Below are 17,632 nucleotides of genomic sequence, written 5' to 3'. Positions count from 1 at the left end.
TTATTTGAAATCTTCTAGTTCACCAGGATAAGAGCACAGGGTGATCTAGAAAGCTTTCTGAAGTCTTCTAGTTCCCCAGGATAAGAGCAAACAATGATCTAGTCTAGACAGTTATTTGAAATCTAGTTCACCAGGATAAGAGCACAGGGTGATCTAGAAAGCTTTCTGAAGTCTTCTAGTTCTCCAGGATAAGAGCAAACAATGATCTAGACAGTTATTTGAAATCTTCTAGTTCACCGGGATAAGAGCACAGGGTGATCTAGAAAGCTTTCTGAAGTCTTCTAGTTCTCCAGGATAAGACCAAACAATGATCTAGACAGTTATTTGAAATCTTCTAGTTCACCAGGATAAGAGCACAGGGTGATCTAGAAAGCTTTCTGAAGTCTGCTGATTCTGGGTGAGGTATAACTTTTGAGGATGTGGGCCAGTTGGCCTCTCAGTTGATGATTCTTCTTAAAATCTTCAGATCTCAGTTAAAATTCAAAGAGGACATCTCTAGCTTTTTAAAAAAAACAGGAGTGGGCCATGTGTGGTGATCCAGATGCAAGGGCTCCAGAAGACATCTTTTACTATCGATGGCCAATAGTTGAGAAGGTCAATGGGATGGCCTCTGGAACTCTATGCCTCATGATAAATTGATTTATTTTGGTATCTTTGAACTAGTTTTGGCAACTATCTGTACAAGTCCCTGTAGTATTCTTGGCAGGATTTGGGAAGTGGTTGACTTGACTTTTTCTTGCTTGGGTTGATGGGCCTAAGTGTCAAACTCATAAAAATATTTCTCTGGCCAACAGAAAGGGGGGGGGGAGTAGTGCATCAGTTTGCAAACCGAAACTGCATTCCATAAATGTTTTCAAAGATAGTAACAAGGTGACTGAAGTTTCTGCCATGCAAAAATTCTAACTGGAGAGCATGATTGATGATTCTTGGCTATGGATGTGTCCCATTGGAGAATATGAATTACGATACACCCAGAGGGTGGGGAAAAAAAAACCAGGGTCAAAGGTGACAGTGAATTATGTGTCTCAGAGTCAGCAAACCCAGGCAGTGCCGGCATGTTAACTCCCAATAAATCCTTTTGAAGTTTTGGAAGTTTGGCTCGAAACTCATGATTTAAATGGGGGTAACTGCCAGAATCCTGACACTAAGATCAAGCCAGTTGGTTTTGTTCCTAAAGTAGGACTAGAACTCATACTCTCCCAGCCTTCTGCTTCAACCTCTACCCAAAACTGACTTTCTCATGGTGAAACATACAAGCCCAGTCCTTGAGGGATCTTACAAAGCCTCCAATGCTCAAATAGCATGGTCAATGCTCATTCTGGCTGTGAACTCCAGAGGCTGTTCTATTCCTCTGAAAAGTATTCTCCAAAAATGTTCAAAAGCAAATGTCGCTCTTGGCTTAGAGACGAAGCCTCTATGGACAGCATGGCTGCGGATGAGAAGGTCACCTAGAACACTTTGTTCAAAATCTCTTCAACAGACCCCAGTGGAATGTCTTGAAGAGAAGCCTCAACCTTATTGGATTAGATACCTTGCCGTAAGGAGCATCGGCATTATTGGATTAGATACAGAAGAGGAAACAGATTTCATCTGTTCCAGAAACAGATGTGCATCTTGGCACATCATTTCAGCTTGTTTTCCTATTAGAAGCCCAAGGAGAAGGAGCAAAACAACATGTTGTTTACTTGGCTGCAGCATGACTATGGCTCCCTATTGCATTATATCCTATTCTATTCTATTCTATTCTATTCTATTCTATTCTACTCTACTCTATTCTATTCTATTCTATTCTATTCTATTCTATTCTATTCTATTCTACTCTACTCTACTCTACTCTATATACTCTACTCCACTCCACTGCACTCCACTCCACTCCACTCCACTCCATTCCATTCCATTCTATATTTCTATACTATATTCTGTAATTCTACTCTACTCTACTCCATTCCACTCCACTCCATCTCTTCGCTTTGCTTCATTTTTCCTGTCCTATTCTGTCCTGTTGTGTCCTGTTGTGTCATGTCGTGTCATGTTGTGACCTATCCTATCCTATCCTATCCTATCCTATCCTATCCTATCCTATCCTATCCTATCCTATCCTATCCCATCCCATCCCATCCCATCCCATTCCATCCTATCCTATCCTATCCTACTCTCTACCTTTTGGGTACCAGGGACTGGTTACATGGAGAGATGTTTGTCCACAGACTGGAGAGGGTGTGGTTTTGTGTTCTGCCTGCATCCTGTGGATGGGGCTTTGCTTGTTTCCGCAGCCCAGTTTCTGGCATTCTGCAGGCCGGTGTTGGTCCACGGACCGTGGATTGGGGACTCCTGTTCTAGTCCAACCCCTTGAAGCCATTTCAGGATCAACCAAAGCCCTTCCCAGCTCTCCTTCCTTGGAGTCTTGAGATTTCACAATGAACAACATCCATAATCACTATTTTCTGGAAGCATTTTTCTGCTCGCCGATCCATTATGCAATCTCCACTGAAACTTCCAAAATGTAGCAAGGCTTGTTCGATTGTGACTGCCATTCAAAGGATCTGGATTTAATTTATATGCCTGTTAAGGCCAAAGAACCTCCGTATAAATAATGCTATGTTTTGTTCCCTTCTGATTTTACACAGAATGTTATTAGCAATCTCCTTCTGGAACCAGTTTTCTCTTGCGCACCATATAAATCAATCAAATTATTCATCCTCTAGCCACAATGCCTTATTACGCTCATTGCAACCCACAGCATGTAGAGAATGCTGATGTGATCTCTTTTTTGCTTAAAACAACACCCCCCCCGCTGAATACTACATGTGAAAACAAGGGTCGAAATCTATTCTTTGTATCTACAGATTGACAGCTAAAGCGGTTGCTGTTCTCCTACCTATCTTGGGAAGTTCATGGATCTTTGGAGTCCTGGCAGTGAATGACCGAGCGTTGGTGTTCCAGTACATGTTTGCAATATTTAACTCCTTGCAGGTATGGCCACACACCTCTCAAGATGCTATAATGAGGTTTGTTGTATTTAAAGCAGTAAGATAACCTAATAGTACTTAGACTTCTGTACTGCTTTTCCCAGCCCTCTCTAAGCAATTTAGAGAGTTGGCCTCTTGCCTGCAACAATCTGGGTCCTCATTTTATCCACCCCAGAAAGATGGAAAGCTGAGTCAGCCTTGAGCCCGGTGAGATTCGAACTGCCAAATTGCAGGCAGCCGGCAGGCAACAGAAGTAGCCTGCAGTACTGCCCTCTAACCACTGCGCCGCTGCAGCTCACCAAGCTTCTTCTAATAAAATCCACATGTGTGCTATATTTGAATGCAACCGTTGGCATTGTTGAGGGACAAAAATGACTTAGATGTTCTATTTAGTCAGGTGGAGCAACTGCCAAATCTTTAGCAATCACCTCAGTGGTGGGATTCAGCTGGTTCACACCAATTCAAGTGAACCAGTTGTTAAATTACCTGTCAGCCTTCAAGATTTTCTTCCTTTGCTTTGCATCTTTCGGCTGTCATAAGTAACGGGGGGAGGAGGGGGAAAAAGTATGGGAAGTGAGCTGGAGGTGTTGCATTCTAGTGTTGTATAAAATGAGGAGGGGGAAGAGGACATTCTTGCTTAGCTTTCTTTTCTCTGCGCGGCTGCAAACCTTTATCAAAGTATGCCAAGGTCAACGGGCAGAAGCCTCATCACCACCTGAAGATGTCCACATGATGACATCCACAACTTTTAATTGGAAGAACCATTTGAACTATTGGGGGTGGGAACATTGCCATCACTTTGTATATGTGATTTACGCGCCTATTCCTCAGATTCAGAATTCTTTTGTTGCTACCACTTGACTTCCAGTAAAAGATTATCTTTTCTCTAATTAAACGAGTCTAAGTGTTTCTTTCTTGGATTTCGAATGGAGCACCAGCTGACATTACCACCACACACACACACCCCGCTATCTAAGCGGATCCTGTGCACTGCAGTGCAATGGAGAAATGGGCAGCAGAGTAGCCAGTACGAGGGAAGGAGAAGGTCGCTTTCCCTCTTCTCAATAATTTATTAAATTATTTGAATCCCACCACTGAGTCACCTACAACAACAGTCAGGGATGGAATGGCTCAGCAGTTAAAGACACTGAGCTTGTCAGCTGACAGCTCGGGTTCAAGACCCAAACTCCGTGCAACGGAGGTAAACTCCCGTTTCTCCCTCCAGCTCCTGCCCACCCAGCAGTTTGAAAGTATGCAAATGGGAGTAGATAAATAGGTACCCCTTCTGTGGGAAGGTAACAGCACTCCATGCGCCTTTGGCATATGCCGGCTCAATTGTGCTCGTAAGTTGAGGACTACTTGTACACTTTTCTTAGTCAACAATTGTGAGCAAGGTCACAGACTTCCAAAAACTTTCATACATCACAAATCTCCTTCCTTAACTGTAGTAGCTCCAAATGTCCTTTCTGACTTTCTTTGCTTTTTTTTTTTTAAAAAAATAATAATTTGATTTTATCGTTTCAGGGTTTCTTCATCTTTCTGTTCCATTGCCTCCTGAACTCAGAGGTAGGTTCCCATCTCCACCCCATTTCAGGGAATAAAACCCAGTTGATGCTGGAATAAGAATATCATTATGTATCCCTTTAGCGGGAAAAAATACATTGATTTAAAGTTTACACTGAAAAATAGACCTTGTGTTAGGAGAATGGGGCCATTTAATTACAAGGCTCTAGGGAAAACATATTTTCTTTTGCAACAGAACATGTATAGTTTATATAATGGTATATTTAGCTGTCATCCCCGCAATTTATGGTGTTTTTAGAAAATTAGTCAGTCAAGGACTCCAGGCCTTCAAACAAGCTGCTCATATACCCGGATTTATTTATTTATTTATTTATTTTACTAGATCTGGTTAAATCAAAGCTCATGGCGTAGCTACTTAGTTCATTTGAAATATTACCACCCAATTATCATCTGAAAATGCCAGAAGGGACTTCATTAATTATGTCAGGAATAACCATGTCAACTCTACTGAATAGAATTTAATTTGGACTGCATTTATAAGCAAATTCAATCAAATAGAGTTTTTTAAGGCCTTAAGGCCTTCTTTCTCCTGACTGAGTCAACTTTTGAGAACACAATCATAGCCACATCTCGGGCAAAGACAACCTCGTTGTTCTCAAGGTTGCGTAAATCCAAGATTGGCAATTCAATGACCTCTAGATGTTTCCCAACCAAAACTTATCAGGGTTTTGAAGAAAACATGGGAGTTTGAGTGCTGCAGATGAATATGTCACAGGGTCACTAGCATTTTAAAGGAGCTGGCAGTGGTCATTTCAGAACCACTGCACCATATCTTTCAAAAATCCTGCAGTACTGGGGAACTACCAGAGGACTGGAAAAGAGCTGATGTGGTTCCCATCTTCAAAAAAGGGGGGGGAAAACAGACCCAGGAAACTATAGATCAATCAGCCTAACATCAATACCCGGGAAGATACTGGAAAAGATAATAAAAACACAGATCTGCCAACATCTAGAAACAAGTAAAGTAATAACTAGCAGTCAGCAAGGGTTTGTTAAAAACAGATCATGCCAAACCAATGTTGTTTCATTCTTCAACACAGTGACTAAATTAGTAGACCAGCAAAATACTGTGGGCATAATATATTTAAATTTCAGCAAGGCATTTGACAAAGTGGGATAGATAGCACCACCACTAGATGGATTCGCAACTGGCTGGCAGACCGTACTCAACGAGTAGTCCTTAATGGGTCTAAGTCTACATGGAGGGAAGTAAGCAGTGGGGTGCCACAAGGTTCCGTCTTAGGCCCAGGACTCTTCAATATCTTCATTAACGACTTAGATGAGGGAATAGAAGGGGAACTTACCAAATTTGCAGATGAAACTAAGCTGGCAGGAATAGCCAACACCCTAGAAGATAGGCTCAAGATCCAAATGGATCTTGATAGACTAGAACATTGGGCCGTATCTAACAAAATGAAATTCAATGTAGAAAAAAGTAAAGTCTTACACTTAGGCAAGAAAAACCAAAAGCACACATATAGGCTGGGTGAAACCAGGCTCAATAGCAGTAACTATGAGAGGGATCTTGGAGTCTTAGTGGACAACCAGCTAAATATGAGCCAGCATTGTGCAGCAGCCGCCAAAAAAACTAATGCAATCCTAAGTTGTATTAACAGAGGGATACAATCAAGATCAAGTGTGATATTAGTACCACTCTATAAAGCCTTAGTAAGACCACACTTAGAGTCCTGCATCCAGTTTTGGTCACCACATTATAAAAAAGATGTTGAGATTCTAGAAAGAGTGCAGAGAAGAGCAACTAGGATGTTGAGGGGACTGGAGGCTAAAACATACAATGAACGGTTGCAGGAACTGGGCTTGGCTAGTCTAGAGAAGAGAAGGACCAGGGGAGACATGATAGCCGTCTTCCAGTATTTGAGGGGTTGCCACAGGGAAGAAGGAGTCAAGCTATTTTCTAAAGCGCCAGTAGGCCAGACAAGGAATAATGGATGGAAACTGAACAAGGAGAGATTCAACCTGGAAATAAGGAGAAACTTTCTGACAGTGAGAACAATCAACCAATGGAACAGAAGTTGCCCTCGGAAGTTGTGGGAGTGCCATCACTTGAGACTTTCAAGAAGAGATTGGACTGCCATTTGTCAGAAATGATGTAGGGTCTCCCGCTTGGGCGGGGGGTTGGACTAGATGACCTACAAGGTCCCTTCCAACTCTGATTATCTGTTATCTTATCTGTTAATTAGGAGCCTAAACATGAACTGAAACTCTGTTTTTTGCATTATTTTTTTTACCATGCACACTTCAGGGAAAATATGCGCTAAAGATCCCTACAGTAGTTTAAAAACAAGCAGCTTTAAAGAATATCTGGGGAAAATTGCGTACAAAAATAGTAGGACAATATTAAAGCACAGGGGGAAGGGGGGATACATATGGGTGCATTTTTCACATTAAAAAAAAACTGAAGCGGTGTAGATGCAAAAATTGGAAGAACCCATAACTATGTCCCAAAGTTGCTTTTTCAAGAGGCAACTAGACTTTGTTTTTTCCTTGAAGATGTTTTATTTCTCAGCCAAGAAGCTACTTTAGTTTTGACTGAAGAACTCAAGGGGCTTCTTGGGTGAGAAGTGAAACATCTACGATGAAAAACAAAGTCCAGTTGCCTCTTGCAAAAGCACCTTTGGGACAACCATGACCTGGATGACTGAGAATCTCCCTAGACAAACCCATAACTATGTTTTGGTAATTCCAGAGATAGAAATGTGCAGCCCAGATCCTCCACTGTTCTTGAGAGTTGAAGTGAGAACATGTGGAAGACCTTGCTATCTCCCCAAGTTAGCTACATCCCAGGGAAGAACTTTGAGGGGTCTGGGAGCTCCTCCAGCCCTGTCATTCTACTGTTTAGCTTGATGCCTTCGCCATCACACCAAAACTAGCCTTTTAAACAGCTTTTAGCCCAACATTACTCTTCTTGCCAACATGAGCTACCTCGCCGATGCCAAAGAAAGGCAATGAGAGGGAAATGTCCTCTTCTGATTCTTCCTCTTCCTGGATACCACCCGTCCTTCTTCTCCATCCTTTTGCTCACTTGGATCTCATTTCTTCTTCTCCACTGTTGGTGAGCATCCCCGAAGAGAGACCAAAATAATCGAGACCATGTCAGGTATTCATTAAAAGGTCATTTCGATCCCAATTGGACAATAGGGGAAAATTATACGTCACTATTCTAAGACAACTGCCCGCATAGTGCCATTGAGTGCCACAATAGTTGTTCCTGGCTGATACACCAATTAAGACATGGAGTCGGATCTATTTAGTGTTTTCTTTTTGATCCTTCATCCAGAAATTTCTAACCCATCAGCCATCTCTCAAGAGACCAACACAATTCCAGCCAAACGTTGTTACAGAGCTACCTTACCCCTACACAATTGCTCTTCTGAACTGTAATTTGAAATATTTCATATCGATTTCCCTTCTGGGTTCAACTGGAGGTATCCCAGCTGGAGCTTCATTCAGCTGGAGGTATGTTTTTTTAAGGACAAATTCACTGGAAGCAATCTGATCCCAAGAGTTGAGGGATAAGTCGGTTGAAGGAAGCAGGGGTGCCGCCACCACTTGAGACTTTCAAGAAGAGATTGGATTGCCATTTGTCAGAAATGGTGTAGGGTCTCCCGCTTGGGTGGGGGGTCGGACTAGATGATCTATAAGGTCCCTTCCAACTCTGATTATCTGTTATCTGTTTGAGATATCTGTGACATTTGAGTTCTGCAGAAGGATGTAGACCTAAGTGGTGGAATTCCATTTCTCCTGGGAGATGGAATAGGATAGGATAGGATAGGATAGGATAGGATAGGATAGGATAGGATAGGATAGGATAGGATAGAATAGCAGAATTGGAAGTGACCTTGGAGGTCTTCTAGTCCAACCCCCTGCTTAGGCAGGAAATCCTACACCACTTCAGACAAAGGGTTATCCAATCTCTTCTTAAAAACATCCAGTGATAGAGTGCCCACGATTTCTGGTGGCCACCTGTTCCACTGGTTAATTGTCCTCACTTTGAAGTTTCTCCTTAATTCTAGGTTGTTTCTCTCCTTGATTAGTTTCCACCCATTGCCTCTTGTGCTGCTCTCAGGTGCTTTGGAGAATAGCTTGACTCCCTTTTCTTTGTGGAAGGTAAAGGTGAAGAAGAATGAACAAAGGACATATCTTTGTAACCAAGAGGGGAACCTTTTGGGGAGGGTACTTCTTTTCATTGCCTTATTGATGAGAGCTAGTCCTTGACTTAGGACCATTTGGGTAGGCACCATTTGAAGTTACAATGGTGCTGGAGAAAAAATTGTCCATGAGGAAGGGAAAACAAATCAACCTGACGGAAAGGGAGCAAATTGGGACTTTCGAGGTAACCTCAAGAGCTCATGTCTTCCTAACTTGGGGCATCTTTCTCTTCCCTGCCAAGGTTAGAGCCGCCTTTAAGCACAAAACGAAGGTGTGGTCTCTCACCAGCAGCTCCATCCGCAACATCAATGTGAAAGCTTTCAATTCTGATATTGTAAGTATTGCTTTCTGTCTTCCTCCCCCCCCCCCCCCCCACCCCCCCCCCCCCCCCCCCCCCCCCCCCCCCCCCCCCCCCCCCCCCCCCCCCCCCCCCCCCCCCCCCCCCCCCCCCCCCCCCCCCCCCCCCCCCCCCCCCCCCCCCCCCCCCCCCCCCCCCCCCCCCCCCCCCCCCCCCCCCCCCCCCCCCCCCCCCCCCCCCCCCCCCCCCCCCCCCCCCCCCCCCCCCCCCCCCCCCCCCCCCCCCCCCCCCCCCCCCCCCCCCCCCCCCCCCCCCCCCCCCCCCCCCCCCCCCCCCCCCCCCCCCCCCCCCCCCCCCCCCCCCCCCCCCCCCCCCCCCCCCCCCCCCCCCCCCCTAGGTCTAACAGGTGCAGTGGTCCACCTTGAAGTTTAAGACTTGTGGACTTAGCAATTCCCAATGTCCTCAGCCAGCTCTGCTGGCTGAGGAAACCGTGAGATTAAAAGTACATCACTAGCAGTAATCATAATCATCACCTTAAATGGGGTAGCTCACAATGCTAGTGACCGGTGGAAATATCTGCCACTAAGAGAGAAATATCTGCCACTAGGATCGAACCCATAGACTCCTGATTGTGAGGTGATAGCTCCACCTCTGGCCACTGCATCCAGAGTTGAGTGATGCAGTGGCCTAGAGGTGGAGCTATCACCTCACAATCAGGAGTCCGTGGGTTCGATCCTAGGTAGTGGCAAATATTCTCCTTTATTGCTCCATCAATTATCCAGACTCTTTTTGTTTCTCAATCCAGATAACGGTAACCAAGCCTGCAACGACGCCAACCAAACTCAACACTAACAACAAAAGCAGTCATTCTGGAAACAAGATAGACCTTTCTGCTGTCTGACATCTACCCCCGTCAGCCCTTCCTTCTGATACCCAGGCAAACCACATCCTCGGGATCTTCCATTCATTGCCTGACTACCTATTACTCTCTGAGAATTTGTTCCTGCAGGAAGCACCTCTTTACTTCCTTCCTGCTAAATTGAGGAGGGGCAGAATTGCCCATCGGACTGAATCCATACTTCCAGTTTTCCTGGGCCTCCTTTGGGCTGGGAGGATTGGCTATGGACATTTTACACTGGATGGTCATCTAAGCACTGGCAGGGATGAAGCTGAGGAAGATTTGTGAGGCAGCCCCAAAGGTGCTTGCTTTTTTTTTTCCCAAGAGGCAATTGGACTTTCCTTTGAAGGCATTTTGCTTCTCATCCAAGAAGCTTCTTCGGCTCTTACTGGATGGTGCACTCAGATGATGGTGGTTCACCCCAAAGGATAAAACACCCAGACGCAACTGAGCAACAGGGTATATGCAGTATAACGCAGAGACCCATGAGCAGATAGGTATATTGGGGAAACAAAACAACCACTTCGTAAACACATGGCACAACATAGGAGAACAAACCCACCAGGATAACATTCAGCCATCCATCTGCCTTTAAAAGACAAAGGCCGCTCTTTTGAAGTCCACATTTTGGACAGGAAGACCACTGGTTTGAAAGAGGGGTCAAAGAGGCCATTTACGTCAAAATTGAACAGCAGAGAGGGAAGGATATGACATCATCTATCTCCAGTCTACAGCACAGTCCTTTCAACAGTTTCTAGAAGGCTCCACACCCATTTGCACCACTCAGGTGACCCTGAGGACGCAGACAAACCTCCAGGTGGCCTCAATGACCCTCCCAAAGGATGCAAATGACCAGCTGTCTGCAAGGAGTATACATCCTTCCCTTCTCCACCATCCAGTCAGAGCTGAAGAAGCTTCTTGGATAAGAAGCGAAAGATCTTCAAAGAAAAACTAGAAAGTCCAGTTGCCTCTTAAGTAAAGCACCTTTGGGACAACCATGACCTGGATGACTGACAATCTACATAGACATTTGTGGGGAAGAGAACTTCAGTAGGATCTCCTGATCTGCAAAGCTAAATTTTGTCATGACATTGAAGAGCTCTTGACCAACTCTACATAGACCTATGCATGATTAGATAGTTGAAGAATACAATGGAGAAGCTACACCAGGAAATACCCAACTTCAAACCCTGCATTTGAAGCAAACCCTGCAGAAGCAAAGGCAATGGAACCAAGCTCTGTTTTCTGATCTTGGCCTGGAGACCAGCAGAAATAGCAGATGTTATATTTGAGCCTCAAGTACATCTGCTTAGTTGTTCTCCAGATCATCCTAACACTGGTTGTGATGGACACCTGCAGCTTCATATCATTGGAAGTAGCTTCTATCCTCACCTGGGGAAAACACCTGTACAGAACCCTCCCATCTTCCCAGATGAGGCTCCATGTCTCTGCTGAGTCCTGTTTGCAGACCGAACGGAATTCTCCCTTGTTGAAAATCACAATTGCTTCACTGTCCATCTCGACAGTCAGAGCAAAACTTGAATGCCAAACAGTCACATTCCTCCCCGCAAAGCAAAAATGAAATAAAAAGAAACAACCAACCCACCTCCGTAGAAATGAACAAGACAGAAAAAAAAATGACTCTGGGCAATTCCAGGCTGCAGCTGGAATTGTGTGATTATCCATGAATGTTATTTTAATTTTTTTTTTCTTCCTTTCTCCTGATGAGCAAACGGTTGAGTTTTTCCAGCCACGCAGTAATGCTGTAGCTTCTGAAAAGAAAAGCAACATTTGATTAATTCAGCCGAGGTCTCTCCACCTCCCTTTATGGATTTTCTAGTACAGTTCCCTCACTGATCAAGTTCGAGGAAATTCTTAAATATAGTGTATCTCGACAGTCTTAAGCAGTAGAAGTTTGCTTTTTTAAAAAGGTGGAAGCAAACAGGACAAGAGAGAAAGAGAGAGAGAGAATGAGACACACAGAAAGAATGAGAGAGAGAGAGAGAGAATGAGAGAAAGAGAGAATGAGAGAGAATGAGAGAGAGAATGAGAGAGTGAGTGAGAGAGAGAGTGAGATAGAATGAGAGAGAGAAAATGAGAGAGAATGAGAGAGAGAGAGAGGGTGGGTGTCATTGCTGTGTAGAAGATCACAGGCTGTTCATGCTAATTCAAATCTAAGCTCGTCCAGATGAAGCTAGAAAGATCTTGTCTGGTGGCCTAAAGATGCATTATTAAGTCATTGTAGAAAATGACCCAACTTGGTTGTCTATCTAATTTGTCCTAGGATCGTTGGTCTTTGTTATCCTGGCCATGAAAGATAGGAGAGAGGGAGGGAGGGAGGGAGGGAGGGAGGGAGGAGGAGGAGAGAGAGAGAGAGAGAGAGAGAGAGAGAGAGAGAGAGAGAGAGAGAGAGAGAACCAAATCAGAAAGTCTCCCCTTCATTTTATGGGATGGGAGTCTCCATCGCATATAACTTTGTAGCCCCATTACTTTCTGTCCTCCTTTGACATCTTGATTCGATGGAATGGTAGTTTCCCTTCCAAGTAACTTCATGGCCCCATAACTTCCTGTCCTTCTTGACTTTGATTTGATGGAATGGTAGTTTCCATTTCAAGTAACTTCATAACCCCAAAACTTCCTTGTCCTTCTTGACTTCTTGATTCGATGGAATGGTAGTCTCCATCTCAAGTAATTTCATAGTCCTATAATTTCCTGTCCTCTTTTGACTTCTTGATTTGATGGAATAGTGGTCTCCATCTCAAGTAATTTCAGAACCCCATAACTTTCTTCTTCCTTTGACTTCTTGATTTGATGGAATAGTGGTCTCCATTTCAAGTAACTTCAGAACCCCATAACTTTCTTCTTCCTTTGACTTCTTGATTTGATGGAATAGTGGTCTCCATTTCAAGTAACTTCAGAACCCCATAACTTTCTTCTTCCTTTGACTTCTTGATTTGATGGAATGGTAGTCTCCATCTCAAGACCCATAACTTCCTGTCCTCCTTTGATTTCTTGATTTGATGGAGTGGTAGTCTCCATCTCGTATAGCTTCATAGCTCCATAACTTTCGGTCCTGTGATTTCTTGATCTTCACAGAACGCAGAAGTTATCCTTTGATGTGGTGCCATCTTCAAGCTTTCTACCAAATGAGGCAGCTTGTGGTCTGATTCACCTGCAGATATGAACCATGCTCAGAAGTTTCGTAATAACTCCTCCTTCTCTGTCCTTTTTCCCTATGAGTTCACCATAATTTAGGAGTACATTGACACTGTCACCAGTACTAGTTATAGTAGGAAAGTCTAGGTTTTTTGACCACCCTTAGAATGGGGGAGTTGCACATTCCAGCTTGAACTAATCAAGGTGAAATTGAACTCATCGCGGTTAAAATTCACGATGATTTAGATGAAACTTTACTCTTACAACCTGCTTACAACTGAAGGCTTAGCAGATGTATTCATACAACATGGTAAACGTAGGGCAGTCCCCATTTATGTTGAACATTTTGTGGCTTATCCTATTGGTTATCTTAGACATCAGTATGTTGTATAAATTCAGAAGGTTAAGCTAATTTCCGAAATCAGGATAAATGTGTTTATTTATAATAGTTCAATTTCCACCGATTTCCATGCATTTAAATACCCCTTTGTCAAACATTTAAAGACTTTAAAAACCTTGCAAACACCAGATAGGGTTTAGAGTAAGAAGACACTGTACTAAGAATCCTTCTTGCAATACTTTTTTTTTTTTTTTAAAAAAGAAAGCTATATTTAATCCTCTATTTGTGTATGTGTGTATTGCTTGGGCCTTGTTTGTATTTTGAGTTTGTGATATACAGGGTTACAAGCATGCCTTTATATGCATGTACATTAAATGTGAATAAGCCATAAATTTTTATTTTCAATAGTTCATCATCCCGGATGGTATATGTTTTTTCATTGTGTTGCTGAATGCAGTAAATTATGCTCAAGGATTTTCTTTCTTTCTTTCTTTTTTTAAATCCCTGCCTGTAGCCTTTTTCTAAAATCTGAATACCCTAGCATTTATTTATAGGTCTTATTTTTCCAGCTTTTTGCAATCTGTCTTCGGAGCAGCGTGAGGATGTCAGCAATATGAAAGCTTAATTGAATGAGATGTGACTTAAAAACAGATTAAGCAGCAGCAAAAATAATGACTTTGCCCCTACAGGAATAAAATGGTTAAATAGATCACCCCTATCTCTTCTTCTTTTCTTGACTGGAACAACAGTAAGGGGGGAAAATCTTCTCTTCCAATCCAAAGTGGATATGAACTTGTTCAGATTGTTTTGAAATTAGAAATATTGTAGAAGTAGAAATGTAGTACCAATAGCAGGGAGCATTTGTAGCTCAGGGTTGAACTATTGGGTCCATGGTCTTTTCTGAGCTTGGTGGTTTTCTTGCAGATGTTTCATTGTGCAATTAAGTAACATCATTTGGACTAGAAAGGAGGAGGAGGAGGAGGAAGACTGTGGGCCCCTTGGTGCTCTCTGAACTTGGTGGGTTTCTTGAAGACATTTCATTGTGCAATTAGATAACATCATTAGGACTAGAAGGGAGACAAGTTTGTAGAAAGGAGGAGGAGGAGGAAGAGGAAAGAGGAAGACTGTGGGCTCCTTGGTGCTTTCTGAAGTTGGTGGGTTTCTTGCAGATATTTCATTGCCCAACTAGGTAACTTCATCAGGTCTATACAGGAGACAAGGTTTTGGAAAGGTGGAGGAGGAGGAGGAGTAGGAGGAGGAGGAGGAGGAGGAGGAGGAGGAGGAGGAGGAGGAGGACTGTGGGGTCCTTAGTGCTCTCTGAACTTGATGGACTTCTTGCAGACATTTCATTATCCAACTAGGTAACATCATCAACGGATAATCTGGTGCTCACTTAACTATCATAGTAAAGAAGTCCTCAAATCACACGCAATTCGCTTAGCAACTGCCTTGCTTAATAAAGCAAACGCTGGTCCCAATTGTAGTCATACATCGAAGACTACCTGTAATGTCCTACTAACTCAGTTCCCATTGCTGGGTTCACTGGATGGATGAGCAGAGAGTTATTACTTCCTCGGGATGTTTTAATGAAAACTTCATTATTTGAAATGGCTCAGCAGGGACTGAAATATCAGTCTCGGCGTCCTGCTAATGTAAAGAAGATTAATTAATTGTGTGGGGGAGGGGAGGGTTTTTCTCTCTCTCTTTCTCTCTCTTCTTCTGGACGTGCCGCTTTATGGGTTGAGTATCTCACGTTCTCCCATATCTAGAGTTTAAGATTCCAGATTCATTACAGATTGTCCTCGCAATGGAAAGAACTTGAGCAGATGGTTCATTAAGATCGGGATGAAATTATAGGACACCACTTTTGAGCGCGACAGTCCCAAGATTGCTCTTGGGGTGGGGTAGGTGGTTTGTTTCATGCACTCTCCCCCCCACCCAAGTAACAGGCAGCTGCCAAGAAGCTCTTCATTGTAAAGCAGGCCATTAGCCAGGTGGCCAAACGACTGTTAGCTATCTCTATGCCATATCGAGATGGACTATCACCTTCTGAAGAGGCAGTAGATATGGTGAGCTGGCAGACCTTTTGGCATCTCTCCCAGGTGCCCTTCTGACTCCTCATTGTCATAATAGTCGGATTTCTCAGATGCTTCTGTCGAACGCTGAGAATATATATATATATATATATAAAAAAGGCAGGACAAGAGATTTTAGGTGGCTACACAGAGAATTATCAGTGGTGAGATGCTGCCGGTTTGGACAACCAGCTGGTTCTGCCCCCACCCTATCCTGCCCTTTGTTTCCTGCTTTGTAGCTCATCTCAATCGTGCAACACAGCTGATCCCACCCGTCTGGCTGTTCTACTTACCTTTGCTGGCTAGGAAGGTAAGCAGCTGAGTTGCTAAATGCTCCATTTTCAGTGCTGCGTGCAAGCACCTTAGGCGCATACGTGCCAATGATGCTATTCTACCACTTCAGCCCAGTGCTGGCATACTGGTGGCGCCAAAGATCAGCGGAGACTGAACTGATTCTCTCTCTGTTGGGCCCACCTGTCCACCTGGGCTCCCATACTGACCTTTATTCCCTGCTTTTGAAGCACGACTGCTTTGAGTGTCACAGCATATTGCCGCGCGTCGGCTGCTGAAGCGACAGGGAGAGTGCAGGAGGTGATTCAGAAAACCTCTGCACATGCGCAAAGTGCACATTTAGTGCACGTGTGCGCAAAGTGTGTGCATGTGCACAAAGCGCCGCCACCAAACCACGCCCGCCGAACTGGTGATCAACTTTTGAAATGCACCACTGGCGCACGCTCGCCAAATCGGTTGTTAAACCGGCAGCATCCCACCGCTGATCTTCATTCAATCTTAGCTGCAAGCAAACTTTAAGATTAAATGGTGCCATGATATGGTCTAAAGCCAAGGTGGGAACCTGGAAACCCGGCACAGGTCATGTGCTAGTGGGAACTTCAACCTGTTCTCCGTTTGTGGTCATTAGTCGAGTCACAAGTCATAAGTATCTGTGACATCCTAACCGACTCAATTCCCATTGCGGTGCTCACTGGATAGATGAACAGAGAAATATTACTTCCTCAAGATGTTTTAATGAAAAGTTTATTATTTAAATGACAGAAATGGCCCAGCAGGGACTGAAATATCAATGTTGGAGTCATGCTAATGTAAGGAAGATTAATTTTTTTTGTGGAGGAAGGGAGATATTCTTTTCTCTTTACTCTCCTTGTTCTGGATGTTACAATAAAATAATTACCGTCTCTCTCGTGGAAACCATGTTCTCCTTTAAAGGTGTTTTTATTGTATTTCCAGTCATGCCTGGAAGACTACCTGCTATTTATGCATGGAGAATCCTACAGAATAATTAGATTCTTACACCACCAATTTTCTTCTCCATCAAACTCATTTGAACATGGAATTTGGACAGCGCCCTACAACTGCAAGGTTAATAATTATGCACACGTATTTGTTGGTGTAGAGGATCCTCATGGGATAGAAGTGGCTACTTTGGTTGGGTTAAAACCCTGGTGTCTTTGCCATCCCATAAAATGTGGCACAACATACCCCAATCATAATCATCTTTTAATGACCCCATAATAATCCCTTGTGGCAACTGAATGGAGCTGAGTGTGTACTGGCCGGATGCCTTTCCTGTCACCAATGCAGAGTTTTGTTCAGCATATATATTCTCATCCTGGCCAGAGAGAGAAATATCTGCCTCTACCTAGGATCGAACCCACAGCCTCCTGATTCTGAGGCGAGAGCTCCACCTCTAGGCCACCGCACCACTCCCCAATCATAATGCCATCATAAACATTTGCAACACTCATTCACAAAGCAAATGGTCAGTTGGCATCAGAGCCAGAAAAGAAACTTTTGAGTTCTTTCAGTGCAGACGATGAAAACCATCTATACTCTAGAAATAGTGTGAAGAAGAGCCTCAATGATGATCAGGGGTCTGGAGGCTAAAGTATATGATGGATGTGTCAGCTATCCAGTTGGCAAATCCAGAAAAAATAAACTCCTGGGGTATTATTTTACCAAGAGTATAAACTTTATAGAATGAACCACATTGGCACAAAAGAGGCAACACCAGCCCTGGATCTCCCATGCAAAAGCAAGCATAGTTAATTCCTTTTCCCTAAAGGCCACCCACCATCCGTGACGTCCACCAATCCCTTTGGCTCATTTTTGTTATGGGAATCTGCC

The 17,632-nt window shown here is 43.7% G+C and overlaps 1 protein-coding gene across 2 annotated transcripts in view; it reads left to right on the top strand.

Annotated features, from left to right (window-relative positions):
- Window positions 1-11,819, top strand: part of ADGRD1 (adhesion G protein-coupled receptor D1) — a 139,688-nt gene extending 127,869 nt beyond the window's left edge. For both annotated transcript variants that reach the window (XM_087942963.1, XM_087942962.1), the window contains 4 exons: window positions 2,847-2,973; window positions 4,494-4,535; window positions 8,965-9,057; window positions 9,827-11,819. In XM_087942963.1, the coding sequence (XP_087799089.1) occupies window positions 2,847-2,973; window positions 4,494-4,535; window positions 8,965-9,057; window positions 9,827-9,922 (358 nt within the window). In that variant the 3' untranslated portion in view covers window positions 9,923-11,819. The remainder of the gene's footprint in view (window positions 1-2,846; window positions 2,974-4,493; window positions 4,536-8,964; window positions 9,058-9,826) is intronic.
- The last annotated feature ends 5,813 nt before the right edge of the window (window positions 11,820-17,632 follow it).

This window comes from Notechis scutatus, chromosome 13 (genome assembly GCF_049901735.1).
Source record: "Notechis scutatus isolate UNSWTSFEM ecotype Mainland chromosome 13, rNotScu1.2, whole genome shotgun sequence".
NCBI lineage: Eukaryota > Metazoa > Chordata > Lepidosauria > Squamata > Elapidae > Notechis > Notechis scutatus.
This window is presented reverse-complemented; position numbering and strand designations above follow the sequence as displayed.